Source organism: Ips typographus, linkage group LG2 (assembly GCF_016097725.1).
Source record: "Ips typographus isolate SLU linkage group LG2, UJ_Ityp_2.0, whole genome shotgun sequence".
Lineage (NCBI taxonomy): Eukaryota > Metazoa > Arthropoda > Insecta > Coleoptera > Curculionidae > Ips > Ips typographus.
In genome coordinates this window covers 8,504,607-8,520,840 of record NC_138423.1, presented here as the reverse complement: position 1 = coordinate 8,520,840, position 16,234 = coordinate 8,504,607, and the positions used below count along the sequence as shown (strand labels likewise).

Sequence of the window (16,234 nt, the reverse complement as noted above, 5' to 3'; positions counted from 1 at the left end):
AAAGACTCAAGATAGACGTGCTGGTTATTAACGGGATGCACTGGCCAGAGACTAGAGAAATGAGAGTGGAGGATCATTGCATTTACTATTGGTGCGCGACATTTGAATGGTGTAGGTTTCTTGGTGGGGCGTAGTGTGGGTGGATCCGTCAAGAGTTTTGTGTCCATCTCTGACAGAGTGTGTATGTTACAGCTTAATACGATGCCGATAGCAAGTAATCTTATAAAGGTTTATGCTCCCACGTGTGATGGTTCTAACGATGAAGTGGAAGTTTTTTACGACGACGTTAAAAGAGCACTGAAATTGACCAAATCCTCGGAAGCTATTATAATCATAGGCAAATTTAATGCAAAAGTAGGTAAAGGTTGGAGAGAGGATATCGTAGGAGATTATGGCTTGGGTGCACCAAATGAGAGAAGAGATCGATTAGTGCAATTCTGCCAAGGAAATGACTTAATTATAGCTACATACAATAGACATTTTAAAGAACCCCCAAGGCGTCTATACAGATAAAGTTGGGGCTTTCCTTTCACCTGCGAATAGGGCTTAAAAAAATAAGGTTCAGAACGCCTAAGTTTTTCTTCATCAGCCTTAGTCATTGTCTATGTCTCGCATCCATAAGTGTTTATTGGCCTTATAGTGATTTTATAGACTTTCACCATTGAGGTTCTTGAGATGTTTTTGGATTTGAAGAAGTTGTTTAGGGAGAACTGACATTGATTTGCGGCTTGTATTCTGCCTTTTATTTCCTCTGTAGCATCGTTATCGGCTGTAATTATAGCTCCTAGATATTTGAAACGCTCCACTCGTTCAAAATTATAAGTGTTTATTGTTGCATTCTGCCCTATTCTATCTCTGTGCGCCTGTCTGTTCATGCAGGTTGGAAAAAATTCATTTAAAATTAAGGGTTTGGTTTTTTTGGAAATACGCTCGTACACGTCGATAATTACTTTTGTTATATTACTTGTGGTTTTTTTTTATGGTAAATGCATGTATACAGAGCGGCCGAAAAATAAGTTACTACCATCATCTTCCTTTTTTCAAATGGAATTACGTATTTTTAATTTTATTTTTGAATTGTGCATCGCATTCTAAGTAAGAAAAAAATTAAATTAAAAAATAAATTTTATTTTTTTTAATAAAAAAATAAACTTATATATTAAACTTATTTTTGGGCCGCTCTTTATACATGCATTTACCATAAAAAACCGCAGACAAAAATAAAAATCGACTTGTACGAGGTTATTTCCTATAAACAAAACCCTTAATTTTAAATGGATTTGTTCCAACTTACGCGTCCTCACTGTATATTTGGTCTTTTCCTCGTTAATCCTGAGTCCGTCCTACTTCTCTTGTAGCCTCTTCTATTATGAAATATGAAATATACCTTTTACTGTTGGTGTGGAGTCTACAACGATGCCAATGTCATCTGCATATGCTAACAATAGTTTCGGGCATTGGGCAGTCAGGAGTTCTGTTTGAATTTCTGCTGACCTCGTAGCTTTCTCTAGGGTGATATTGAAAAGCAGAGGTGACAAGGCATCTCCCTGTTTCAATCCACTACGTATCTTAAAACTACCTGTTATTTATTAGCACTCTGGGTTTTTCGTCTTCCAAATATGCCTTGGTCATCTGAATAAGTTTTCTTGGTATTCCGAATTCGGCCAATGCATTCCATACTTGAGATCCCTCAATGCTGTCGTATGCCTGCCGAAAATCTATGAATAGATTATTGATAGTACGGTCGAACTCCCATCCTTTTTCTAGTAGTTGCGTGAGTGTAAAAAGTTGGTCAATAGTGGATCTGTCGGTGAAGAATCTGACAAACGGTTAGGTTCGGCAACGTCGGAGCAAGATCGGGTCGCGAGAGCTATTACCGGCAACGCTGGGAGGATTGGCGAGCAAGCGAACGCGAGAGAGACGACGAATTCACATCGAGACGAAAACGGCGACATTGAAAAACACAACAATTAATAAGTTTTCTAATTTTAATTTTTTTTGAATAAACAATTTACAAAGTACAACAAAAACATAAGGCGCGTTATTAACATGGTCCTTCGAGAGCCGGATAATTAAGTGCTTCAAAAAGAAACGGGGTAAGTTCCTTTTAGCCAGTAATTTTAATCCTAACCTGAATTTGCTTCAATGTGTTTCGGGCGTACATCGTAATCGTTTATAAATCGTTTCGGGTTTAGGCACATGCGTTTATGCGAAACTGGTGGAATTTACTCGCTTGATTATTTGGGGTTTAGATGCACTTTTTTCTTGTGTTAAACGTTAACCGATTTAGTTATTTTATGCGTGGGCATTTATTTATGCGTTAAACGCCATTTATTGGTTGTTTGTTCGATTTCTTTACTAGTTTCATTCGAAAACGAATTTTAATAATGGCAACTGACGAGGTTGGTTCAAAAATAAAAACATTTATTCGTCAACGGGGGTCGGTAAAAGCGAAATTGACCACTTTTTCAAAGTTTCTTGCAGAAATAAGTATACGGATTCAAAATCATGATGTTTTGAATATTGAAGAACAATATGTTGAGTTAGAATTACGTTTGACTCAATGCGAAAAATTATTAGATGAATTTAATCAGGTGCAAGGTTATGTAGAGTCTTTAGTCGATGATGATGATTTAGACCGACAATTCGAGGAACGCGAAAAGTTTACAACAGATTACTACCGTGAAATTGCTAAAGCGAAAAATATTTTGAAACAAAATGAAGGTGAGAGTCAAAGTATGCGTCAGAATTCGTTTTCTGTTCCAAATGGTAACACTTTTCAACAACAACAAGTTAGACTCCCACCAATCGAAGTTCCCAAGTTCACAGGAAACTATGAATCTTGGTTAGAGTTTCGCGAAACATTTTTATCCTTAATTCACACAAACACGACGTTAAATAACATACAAAAATATCATTATCTTAAGGCGTCTTTATTAGAAGGTGCAGCCGAAGTCATAGCTTCTTTGGAGTTTTCTTATGAAAATTATGAAATTGCTTGGGAGCTGTTAAACGAAAGATATAATAACAATCGTTTACTTATACAAAATCATTTGAAAACAATATTCAACATGGAGATTTCAGGTAATAAATTATCAGCAAAATTGCTCAGAAATGTAGTTGATAATTTATCAAAGCATTTAAAGGCTTTAAAGCAATTAAATCAACCTACCGAGTCTTGGGATACTTTAATTATCTTTATTGTAACATCAAAATTAGAAGGTGTTATTGCTCGTGAATGGGAAAGCTATATAGCTGCCAACGAATACCCGACTCTTAATGATTTAAAACTATTTTTAAAGTCAAAGGCGGATCTATTGGAAACATTAGAGCTAAAAAAGGAATCGAATCATTCACCACCGAAGAAAGGAAATAATAATTTTTCAAAATCATTTTATACTAATATTGACGAAACTGATAATTCGACTTCCTCGAAAACTGCTTATCATGATAATAATTTTAACAGCATGAAATGTGCATTTTGTAAAAGAAATAATCATTTTATACGAAACTGTGCAGACTTTCTTAAATTATCTCCAATTGACAGAACTGCTCAAGTCAAACAATTGCATTTATGTTTAAATTGTTTAAGATTTGGACATAGAAACGTAGAATGCAGACTGTCAAATTGTAAAAAATGTAATGGCCGTCATAACACACTCTTACATCACCCAAAATCCGATTCTAACGATAACAATACTCAAACTACGTCTATTACAACATTAAATGCAAATATTCAAAGAGGTGTTTTGATTTCGACGGCATTAATTCAAATTATGGATAAAAACCATAAGTTACATACTGCTCGCGCCATTTTAGACTCGGGTTCTCAATCGAGTTTTATCACAGCCGATTTTTGTAATAAACTAAACATAGATTTGTCACCAGTAGATATGGCTGTAATTGGAATTAATAATGTAAAATCAAAAATTAAACAAAAATGTCATTTAGAAATGCTTTCTTTTCACACTTCTTATAAAATAAATGCAACTTGTTTTGTTATGGATGAAATTACTGGAACTCTTCCAAGTTTTAACATTGATGTAACGGCTTTGAATATACCTGCTAATATTACCTTAGCAGATGCGTCTTTTGCACAACCTGGACCCATCGATGTCTTAATTGGTGCAGATTTGTTTTGGGGGTTACTCTGTATAGGTCAGATTAGATTAGGATCAGGTCTCCCTGTTTTACAAAAAACAGTCTTTGGATGGGTAATTTCAGGGCCAATAAATACAAATAATAACGGTGTAAATACCTTTTGTAACTTTTCAAAGAACGAAGATGTTCAAAATCAATTGGCAAAATTCTGGATTTTGGAAGAGTGTAATTTACAACCTTGTTTTTCAAAAGAAGAGAAAATGTGTGAAGAGCACTTTAAACAAAATACGAAACGCAACGAGAATGGGCGGTTTATAGTGACAATTCCTTTAAAGGACAGCTTAGAAAAGTTAGGCGACTCCAAACAACAGGCGGAAAAACGATTTTTAAATTTAGAAAAAAGGCTAAATAAAAATCCGGAATTCAAAAGCGAATACATTAAGTTTATGCGGGAGTATAGAGATCTTGGACATATGAACAAGGTTTCTGACTGTAATACGGTAAATAATTGCTATTATATGCCCCATCATGGAGTATGGCGGCAAGACAGCACTACTACTCGACTCAGAGTAGTATTTGATGGCAGCGCGATGACTTCAACGGGTGTTTCATTCAACGATTTGCAAATGGTCGGCCCAACAATCCAAAGCGATCTGTTGTCAATTTTATTGCGATTCAGAATATATTCTTATGCGGTATCGGCTGACATCGCAAAAATGTATCGCCAAATTTTAATAACACCCGAACAACAATCACTTCAGCGAATTCTTTGGCGAGAAAATTCTTCTGATCCTCTTTGTACATACGAGCTTAAAACGGTCACTTACGGCACAAGTAGTGCACCCTTTTTGGCAATACGTAGTTTATTTCAACTTGGAATTGATTGTGAGAATTCACATCCTGAAGTCTCTCAAATAATTAAGAACAATTTTTATGTCGATGATGTTCTTTTCGGTGCGGATTCTGTTAAGGATGCATCACGACTTAGGATCTCTTTGTACAAGATCTTAAATGATGCAGGATTTGAATTAAGAAAATTTCATTCAAATTCAAATGAAGTTATCAAGGAAATCAGTTTAATAAATGATGGATCCACTTTATCAGAAGCAATAGAAATCTGTCCCAGTGAATCTACAAAAACTCTTGGTTTAAAATGGTTATGCGCAAACGATAAATTAGTTTTTAATATAGGTTCAAACGCAAAGGAAGGCAGGGTAACTAAGCGCATAATTCTTTCCAACGTGGGAAAAATTTTTGATCCTTTGGGGCTTGTAAGTCCAGCTGTTATTTTAGCAAAAATATTAATGCAAAAACTTTGGCTGGAAAGGTTATCGTGGGACGAATCAGTACCTCATTCTATTCATACAGAGTGGATCAAGTTTCGAGATGAAATTCCATTTTTAAAATATCTTGATATTTCTCGTCACGTTGTATGTAACAATCCAAAATTTATAGAACTTCATTGCTTTTCTGATGCGAGTGAACAAGCCTACGGGGCTTGCATATACGTTCGGTCGATAGACTCAAATAATCAACCTCATGTTCGTTTAATGTGTTCCAAAACAAAGGTGGCACCATTAAAGGTCATCACTGTACCCAAGCTTGAATTGTGTGGTGCAGTTATGTCTGCCCGATTGGCCAAAAAGGTAGAGTTATCCTTAGAGGCTCAACTAAACAACGTTACGTTTTGGACAGATTCGACGATTGTACTAGGATGGTTAAAAATGATGCCTAGTTCACTAAAAACTTTTGTTGCAAACAGAGTTTGCGAAATTCAAGAATTGAATAATAATCATAAATGGAAACACGTACCCACGAAGGATAACCCTGCTGATATCGCGAGTCGAGGTATGTTACCTAGTCAATTAATAAATTGCAAACAATGGTGGTACGGGCCTGAGTGGTTACTAGACGGTTCAATTGATCAACCGGACTGTTTGACAGAAAGCTTGCCGGAGGTTAAAACGATAACATTGATTTCAAAACCTGGAATACAAAAAAATCCCGTAGTTGATGTAACCAAATTTTCTAGTATTTTACGTTTGAAACGAACCATAGCCTATATATTTCGATTTGTACATAACTGCCGCAATTCTGACAAAAAATGGACAGGACCTTTATCAGTCCAAGAACTTGAAAATGCATTTACATTTTTATTAAAACAAGCACAAACAGATGATTTTTCTTCTGAAGTCAATTTATTGTCAGAAGGACATACCTTGTCTTCAAAAAGTAAGTTATTCAATCTGAATCCGTTTGTTGACAGTTTGGGATTGTTAAGAGTTGGAGGTCGTTTAAGTAATGCCGATTTTAATGAAAACAAAAAACATCCAATTATAATTTCAGCAAAACATCACTTATCTAAATTAATATTCAAATTTGAACATGTAAAACTTCTTCACATAGGGCCACAAGCCTTATTGAATCATATCCGGGAAACGCTATGGACGATTTCTGGAAGAAATTTAGCAAAACTAACAGTTCGACAATGCGTAGTTTGTTTCAGACATAACCCTAAACCAATTTCAATCAAAATGGGTGATATCCCTAAAAGAAGACTACAAATAAGCTATCCTTTTCAAACGTGTGGCGTCGATTATGCGGGACCTTTTTTGATTAAGGACCGCCGAGGACGGGGTTGTAAAATTACAAAGTGTTATTTGGCGTTATTTGTTTGCTTTTCGATCAAAGCTGTGCACTTAGAGCTAGTGTCAGATCTGAGTTCCGATAATTTTTTATTGGCATTAAAACGCTTTATTAACCGACGAGGAAAACCAGAACGAATTTATTCAGACAATGGCACCAACTTTGTAGGTGCCCACTCTGAACTTGAGGAACTTGCTAAATTTCTAAAAAACGACAAAAATAAAACGATTATAACTGATTTTTGCGCAAATGACACCATTGAATGGCGTTTTATTCCAGTAAACTCACCTCATTTCGGGGGGTTGTGGGAAGCCGGAGTCAAATCGAGCAAATTCCATCTAAAGCGAGTAATCGGTAAAACACCCTTAACTTTCGAAGAGCTATATACGATTTTCACACACATTGAGGCAATATTAAACTCCCGTCCACTTTCTCCACTTTCGTCCGATCCTAATGATTTAAATCCCCTGACTCCTGCCCATTTCTTAATTGGACGAAGAATACTGTCTGTTCCTGAACCAAACTTGACGGATATACCAATGGGGCGCCTATCACGATTTCAAATGTTGGAACAAATTCGGCAAAACTTTTGGACTCGCTGGGCTAAGGAATACGTTTCGGAACTACAGCAAAGGATAAAATGGCAAACCACTAAAAATGAGATAAAGAAATACGACTTAGTGCTGGTGAAAGACGACCACCTTCCACCACTATTTTGGAAACTGGGGAGAGTGACAGCTTTACACCCTGGACCAGATGGGATCACACGAGTTGTTACCCTTCGGACGAGAACTGGTGAAATTCAGAGGGCTGTTCAGAAGCTGTGTGTCGTTCCTTTGAAGAACGCAGAAGAAGAAGTTGAAAGTCATTCAATCTTTCAAGGCGGGGGGCATGTCGGTGAAGAATCTGACAAACGGTTAGGTTCGGCAACGTCGGAGCAAGATCGGGTCGCGAGAGCTATTACCGGCAACGCTGGGAGGATTGGCGAGCAAGCGAACGCGAGAGAGACGACGAATTCACATCGAGACGAAAACGGCGACATTGAAAAACACAACAATTAATAAGTTTTCTAATTTTAATTTTTTTGAATAAACAATTTACAAAGTACAACAAAAACATAAGGCGCGTTATTAACAGGATCTGAATTTCTTTATATTCCCCCACGACGCTCTCTGAGTACGGAGTTAGTCTATCCAGAACAATATTGGCTAGGACTTTGTAGGCCGTATTGATGAGTGAGATTCCCCGGTAGTTTGAGCACCTTGACTTGTCCCCTTTTTTGTGAATTGGTATTATAATGCTTTTTTGCGATTTTGTCGGTATTGGTCCTCTTTCCATATCAAAAAAATTAGTTGGTGTAATTGTCTGTATAATGATTCATCTCCGTACTTTAATAGTTCTGATGGTATGTTATCCGGTCCAGGAGCATTTGAATTTTTTATTTTTTTTTTGCCGCTTTTCTAATTTCTTCTCTAGATGGTTCTTCTACAGGGATATCTGCTGTATGGTATATATTTTCCGTGTGCTTTTCATCGGGTTCTATATTTTTTCGACGACTGACTTTGAAAGTACCTCATGTACGCTTCCATTTCAAAGCAGAAAGTGGTTATTCGCCGCACGTGCGCAGAAAGTGAATCATTTTCTGCTCTAGAGCGTTTTCACTTTCTACTAACAATCTACTCACCAACGTTTTCGGCGTTTTCATAACAGCGCTTGACATACCTGTTTGAAATAAAGCCATTCCGTCAAAGTGATTTATCGGTGACAATGAGTTCGAGCTACGAAAATGATCTGAGTTGTCCTTCTACTCCACCCCACAGTAGTCGTCGAAAAAATATCGTCTATATTTCGAGCCGAAAGTACTTTTGCCGCTTTTATAGGCTTCGCCTCAAGCTGCAGTTTTCATGTGCAAGCGGCAAATATGTACTTTCCGCTCTTAATATAGAATATACTATAGTAGCTTCTCAAAGTAGTTTTTCCATGTTTCCAACTATTCGTGTTTGTTGATTATCATGTATCTTTTATCGCTTTTCAACATCGGGACCGACCTGGGCTGATATCCTCGTTTTTCGTTTCTTATTGCCTTGTAGAATTTCCTAGAGGCTGCTTTAGACCTGTTCCTTTCGATCGTCTCGTATTTTTGACGTTCATATTCTTGTTTTTTCCTTTTCATAAACTTCCTGGTTTCTTTGCGAGAGTTTGCATATTTTTCTCGGTTTTCAGGTGTGTCGTGCTAAATCCTGGCTTTCCTAGAAGTTTTTTTTTCTATTAGTTTTTGATGACACTCTTCATTAAACCAAGATTTAGGCGCTTTCTTATTGGTTTTCCCGATGGCTTTTCTGCTGTCTCTTTTATAGTTTGTTCAATATAGTTCAACACAACCACAAACATTCAACATCCATTGTCCGATTTTCATTCTCAAGGAGTTTTTGTTTCAGTTCTTGTTCGTATTTCTGTTGGATTCTGGAGTTTCTCTATTAGCGAATTCGACTGGCGGCACTAGTGCGCACTATTCTGCACTGAAAGCACACTCGCTCGGTGCTGGTTGTTCGACTGACAAAGTTCTGCACTGGTTTTGAAAATATTTATGTTCGTCTCGGAAATGCACTGATTTAGTGCGGTCTGTGAGAATTCGGCTGGGTTGCATTTGGTGCGGTGTTTTAGCACTTAGTGCAAAATTTTAGAACTGTGCTGCTAGTATAGTTCAGTTCTGTCTAGAGAAACAAACAAAACAAATAAATAGAAATGGTGTCAACGGCTTTACTTGAAGAATTTTTAATAAACACGTCATCTAGCAGCAAGAGTGATTCCTGAGATGAAGAGTGGTTATTATACATGACAGGAGAGAATGGTCTCAGATAAGCGGGTCAAGCAAGACTACTGCTTTTTACCCTCCCATCGCTGTAGACCAAAAGGAAAGGTCCGGAAGAAGGACTCCGTTAACAGTCACTGGTATTTCCCTTGAAATATTTCCCTTTCGGGAATTACCAGTGTTGCAACGGTGTCCCCTGTCCTGGGTGAGAGTGCCCCGGCTGACAACGGGGCTCTTCTGCGCTCTTCTTGTCTTGAATTCTTCTTTCTTCGTCAGCTGGTCATCCTGGTGGAGGTCATGGTGAAGAGTGGTTAGCTTGCTTGGGACAATTTGATAAATTAGATAAATTTTCTGTTAATTGTCAATCCCAGTCGAATCAACCTCGTTTTAATAACTGCACTGGCGTGGCTGGCACTTTCTTAGTGCAGCTTGCTAACTGCACCTAATCGGAGTTAGAGCAACTTTTACATGGCACTGAGAAAATACGAATTGAACTGGGGTAGGCCGTGCACTCGGATAGTGCTTCCCAGTCGAATTCGCCATATGTCCCATTGTGCGATTTGGTTTTCCTAGCTCGGTATTCTGATTCGGAGTTTGGCTTTTACCAGGAAATGATCTGTGTCTCCGTCTACTCCTCTAAGGCTACTCACATCTAAGACATTGCTCCCATGTCTGGCGTCTACCACCACATGGTTGATCTGGTTACGGGTCACATGGTCGTTGGATACCCAGGTGTGTTTGTGGATGGTTTTATGAGGGAACATTGTGGATTTTATCAGATTGTTGTTAGCTGATGCTAAATCTATTAGTCTTTGTCCGTTGTCGTTCGAAATATTGTGAAGGCTATGTTGACCTATTGTCGGCTTTAAGGTTGGTTCTTTGCCTATTTTTGCGTTGAAATCGCCACATAGTAATATCATGTCCTGTTTGGGTAGGCTTTCTACTATTCTTTAGAAGTAGAAGGAGTCCTTAGTGACTTTGTCCTTGTCTTCTGTAGGAGCGTATATTGATAGTAAGGATATGTGCCTTAGTCGTATGTAACAGAGCCTATCACTTATGGGTTCAAATCACAGAACATTGTCCTCAAGTTGCACTTTATGACGAAACCAGTTCCACCCTCATGTCGTCCATACTGATTTCCACGAAAAAATACCACAGATCCACTTATTTTCAGGTTTCCGCTACTACTCAACTCCTGTACCGCCACTATGTCCATATCTATTTTTTCGAGTTGTTGTATGGCGCTGTTAGCAGCTCCCGTTCTGTACCAGCTCTGCACGTTCCATGTTACCATATTCATAATCCACCTTCGTTGCGAGTTTCGTCTTCTAAGTTGACCAGTTTGACTCCGAGGTATACGTGCAGTTTCCATAACTAGCTCCTTTTCTACTAGGGCAGGTAGTTAGCCTTCCGCTCTTCCACCAACTTCATCACCTCTGAGACCAAGTACTGACCATTTAACCTCGTTTAAACAACATCTTTTAAAGATATAGTAATCTTATTTAATCAGTAATGTAATGATTACAACTGTAAAAAAACGTTTTTTAGCGATTTTTTCCTGATATCTCGTGTTACAAAAGAGATAGAGAACTGCAATTTTCACACCACTATAGATGATTGAATTCTTTATGGAACAGGTAAGAAAAGGTAATACTATTGCATTGGATTTTTTCGAGCTAGCAAGGATGAAAGCGTAAATTTTGGAAAAGCGACCTCTACCGGACAGACCGCAAACTAAATCCAAACTAAATGCAACATTGTTTAGGAGCACTTTAAAGGACAGAAAATACTCTTTAAAATGTCGCAAAATCAAAGTCTCTACTCTAAAATCAGAATTTTGTTATAAAAGTATCGAATTTCTAGCACAATTCGCATGACGCTCATTAAATTTTGCAAACTTTTATCTATAAGTAAAACAATTAAATATTAAATAGCAATTTTCGATTGAATGCTTCTATCGGTGCGGAGTTGTGCACGTACGAGGTAAAGTGCCCATTCTTGCACAAAAGACCAAAGTATGTGGGAAATTTGCAATAACGTTGAGAAACGTGAACGTTTTCAACTTTATTGATGTGTAGAATAAAATTCACTATCTTGACTGTTTAGAATGTGGATAACGATTAATTTTATCACCACAGTTTGGACAAAAACTACAGAATAATATAAAGGCTTACATATAAGCCTGTAACTGAGCAGGGGAATTAAATACAAACCTTATAACAGTGACGACAATGCTGGAACATCATTTTGAAAGTACTCATGTCTTAGATTAGTTGAAAAGATTTTATTTTACACTCTAAGAGCGGAATTCAGAGATGATCTTAAATTTACACTCATCTCAGACTCAGTATTTTCTTATAGTTCAATCAACTTAGAGTTTCTTAAGTCTACTTTACTTTTTGTATTCATTAATTAGTTTTAATAAGAATCTAATCTGAGTGTGCGTGAATATAAAAAACTACGAAAATCTTATAATGTTTATTAGAAAAAGAAGCAAACATTGCTGGTTGTGCCTAATTTGGCTTGTTGTTTGGAATTTGTTGATTTTATCCAATGAAATACAGGAAACGAAACAAAACGTTGATTTTATGATAAATATAAAACGATAACGAACAATCATTATTATAGAGGTGAGTGAAAAATTACTAATGCAATTACTATATCTAGCAATTTTTGGCAAGACAATAATAATTTTCTAAACAGTAATTTTTAAAATAAAATACAATTTAAATTTTTGATTAAATTTTTACCTATCATTAGTCAATTATTCAACGCTTAGCAACGATTTAAACAATTTTTTATTCACTAGAGGTTTAATTTTTTTTAAATCACTCTAAATGACATTCGCTGATTTACAGATGTAATAGTATATTACGTAACTAGTGCTGTTAGAAGCATTTTACGCACGATATGGAAAAAGTTTCGCACGAAGCCGTGTAGCGGCGAGTGTGTAATTCCATGGGTGCGTAAAACGCCTTAGAGCACGTGTGACTTACTATACTTTACCTACGACCAAATGGAAAGTACTGTTTTCGCAATTCATATAATTCAGAGTAACTTTTCATTAAAAAAGTATGTATTATGCCACTAAAGAAAAAAATTATAACGTAATAAAAAAAATTCACAAGTCATGTTACTTAAATTCTTAATAGTGTTGTTCTTGAAGTAATTATTTATGGTGGCATTACAGTTATTAAGAAGAAAGGGAAAACTTTGAGTAATATTACTTGATGTGCAGATAATATTCTAGACGAAGTGGTAGTTACTTAAAACCGTATAAACAATGCATTACGCGATGATCTTCATCTAATATACTCTGATAAAGGAAGAAATGTAAACAAAATCAATTTTTCCCAACATTATAGCGATAGTTTGTGGCCGATCTTAAAACTGTGCGCTTTTTTTACAGCTGTGCGTTTTTTTACAACTGTGCGTAAAGAGGTTCATTACGTAACGGAAAACTATGCATAATTAGCTATTTACACTGAGGTCGTAGGTAAACAAACAAATATCAATATAACATCTACGGGGCGCGGTGCAAATTTAGTTTTTTTTTAATATAAGACGTCGAAATTTAATAAAATATTTTATAAAACACGTGATTCAAACCGGTTTATTTACTCCAAGAGCTAATTGTTCTTTTCCTGAATAAAAAAAGGTTTGAGTCACTTGTTGTATAAATATTATAATGCTTTTGTTGTCTATTTTGAATCTGGAAACCATTGATCTTTTAACTTTATTTTCAAAATAATGTTTTGCTACTTAAAAAGCTACTAAAATGCAACTTTTTATTCTATAAATTATTTTCAAAATCACACTTATATCGTTAATATCAATCTAATTATTAAAAATTGAATATGATCATATTCTAAGTTCTAACTGATAAAGACACGAAAAATTGTCAAAATAAATGACAACTGACCACATTATTACAGTGAAATAAATCCTGATTTTAAACAATGAAATTGAAATTACAATTTTACTGAAAATTAATTAAATGGACATTTTTAAAGGTTACTGAAACTTGACTTTTCATGTCCGTTTCCCCAACATTGGCTAAGTTGATTCTAAGGACAGCTTAGATCAGTTTAGTTTATACTGTGATATTTTGCACCTGATCTGTCTCATTCAAACCTCAACTTAGCTCAGGTTGTTCCTAAATCGACTTGGAAGTGTCAGGGAAACAAGCATCAGAAACTTAAAACGATGATGTTATGATGTATGACAAAAGTGATAAAATTTACCACTATTTAACAGGTTAAATTGTGATTTTTATTTAAAAACTGCCAAATTTAACCGTAATTACACTATAGTTCATTTTTCATTTTTATAATGTGTAATTAATTAATTTTTTCTAATTTTGGCATATAAAGTGACACTTTTCAAAACTGATTAGAGTGACAAAACGTTTTACTTTATGTAACTAGTTATGAAAAGTTCATTTCATCACTCCCTGTTTTTATGCATTTCCGTAGAAACATATGGGCGACATCCATCATAACATGTCGTTGTCACAGTTTATACAAGGTGCTATGAAAGTGAATATTTGTGTTAAATCACTTTAAAAGATGGTTTTTACCGCTTTTTGGTCAAAATTAGAAAAAATTATATATGCAACACGTTTCGAAAATGTCTTATTCAGTAACTCATTCAAATTGTAGGACCTCGCTGCGCTCGCCCTACAAACATTCATTCGTTACACAAAATCGATCTTTTCGTAACTGGTTACATAAATAGCTATTTAACTTGAAATTTATGATTTTAACTATACTGTGAGTATGAAATTTAGATTTGGCAGCAAAACTATGAGTTAATCAAAATTTTTGCAATATTGTATATTTTGACAATTATCAATTTAAAAATGTTTCAATTATAGTCATTTTCACTTGAGATTTTTAATTAAAATAATCTTCTCCAACTCCAAAACACTGTTTTTTTTTTAAGTTTTAAGACTGTATCAATTTGAGTTTCAGCCAAATGATACAGAAGTGAATTTCAGTTCAATTCAGTTCATATTCTGATTTCTCGTTAGTAAATTTAGTGAAGATGGTTGTAGATGACCTTTACATATAAAAAATAACGGTTTTACACCATGAATTTATGGTAGGATATTGTACAGATATTTTGCAGACACTCTGGAATTAAAATATTGTAAACAATAACAAAATCTTAGAGAAACTACTAATTATTTTGCAGATGAGTGAACTATCTGCTCTGCTCACATTTAACCAAGATGTTTTATGAGCGTCGTATAACGATGGTCTATTCGGCAGCTGGATAGTACCTTTAACATTTCATGCGCATTTACTGTGTTAAAGGCCTTCTCACTATCTATAAATATTAGTACAAGAGATTTCTTATATTCGACCGACTTCTCAATCAGGCTCTTAAGAAATTGGAGGTGATCGTTAGTTCCGAACCCTGATTTAGAGCCAGTTTGTTTTGTGAGTTCAATTTGGCACTTACCCTTGTGGCAAATATTTTGGTGAAGTATAGTGAAGTGCTCATACATATATTTGGGAAAGCAGGCTGATCGGAAGATAGTTTTCTAATTTCGATATTTCTCTTTTTTGTGGATAATTAAACTTTAAGAATAACAGCGTTGTTTCATTTGCTAGGTCCTTTTAATAAGGCCTTCGTTAAAAAGCAGCTTTAGGGCTCCTAATAGTTTGTCTCTATAGCTTCTATAGTTTTATTCCCTCTTCGCCAGGTGCTTTGTTTCTTTTCATTTCAAATAAGTTCAAAACGAACTGATTGAAAACAGTGCCAAACCGGTCTACACAATAACATTTAAGATAATTCTAAGATGATTTTTAGAACAGTTTGTATGGACAATGGACAACTTGAAACTGGTTGCAGTTGGTCAGAAGACTAAAACCTAACAACAATATAACAAAATTTCCAAAAATTAAGTAAAGAATTGGCTCACGTATTTCATTCTTGAATTCTAGCATACCACGTTTTCATACCACAGCCATTTATGGGAAGTACTTGCCCAACTTATCTGCACAGTTTTATATTTAATTAGATAATGGGTACTTTGATTGAAAGAATGTTTTGAGAGAGAGAGAATATGACAAGAGGAAAACAGACTATACGAAAAATGATAAATAAACGAGGAATAGTAGTGTATGAAAAACAGGATATCGTGACCATCATCCAAAACTTTTACATGAAAAAAAGGAATGCTGAAAGAAGGAGGAGCAACACTGGAGAAAGCAATCCTCATCCTGCTCAATAAGTGTATGGATAAAGGCCGCATACCAGAGGCTTGTAGAAAGGTCGAGGTCAAAAACGTATTTAAGAACAGAGACTGTAGTAACATCGAAAAATACAAACTCATATATAGCTTGTAATAATTACTTAGCAAGATCCTGATCAGACGCCTGAGTAATTAAACTTCTATCAACCCGTAGAACAAGCGGAACTCAGGAAAGGCTATAGCACCACCGACCAAATCCAGACTGGGCGGACACTGCTGGAGAAGTGTAGAAAATACAATGTCCATCTTCACATTGGGTTCGTCGGCTATGAGAAGGCATTTGATTCGGTAGAAGGATGAGCAGTATTAAATGAATTGAATAAGGCTATAGTCGACTCACGATACTCCACCCTAATTGAAAACTGCTACGAGAATGTCACTTTTCACGTGAAGATAGCAGAAGACTTCAACAC

The 16,234-nt window shown here is 35.8% G+C and overlaps 2 protein-coding genes and 1 long non-coding RNA gene across 4 annotated transcripts in view; 1 reads left to right on the top strand and 2 right to left on the bottom strand.

The window, feature by feature from the left end:
• Positions 1 to 14,271, bottom strand: part of LOC145724734 (uncharacterized) — a 177,494-nt gene extending 163,223 nt beyond the window's left edge. Inside the window, exon 1 of the long non-coding RNA XR_014177069.1 lies at positions 14,224 to 14,271. This is a non-coding gene — a long non-coding RNA (uncharacterized LOC145724734). The remainder of the gene's footprint in view (positions 1 to 14,223) is intronic.
• LOC145724730 (uncharacterized) overlaps positions 1 to 16,234 on the top strand; it is a 128,973-nt gene that overhangs the window by 25,793 nt on the left and 86,946 nt on the right. The window lies entirely within an intron of this gene.
• Positions 10,129 to 10,479, bottom strand: LOC145740599 (protein CFDP2-like). The gene has a single exon (XM_081996182.1). It carries the CDS (start codon positions 10,477 to 10,479, stop codon positions 10,129 to 10,131), a length of 351 nt encoding a protein of 116 aa, XP_081852308.1.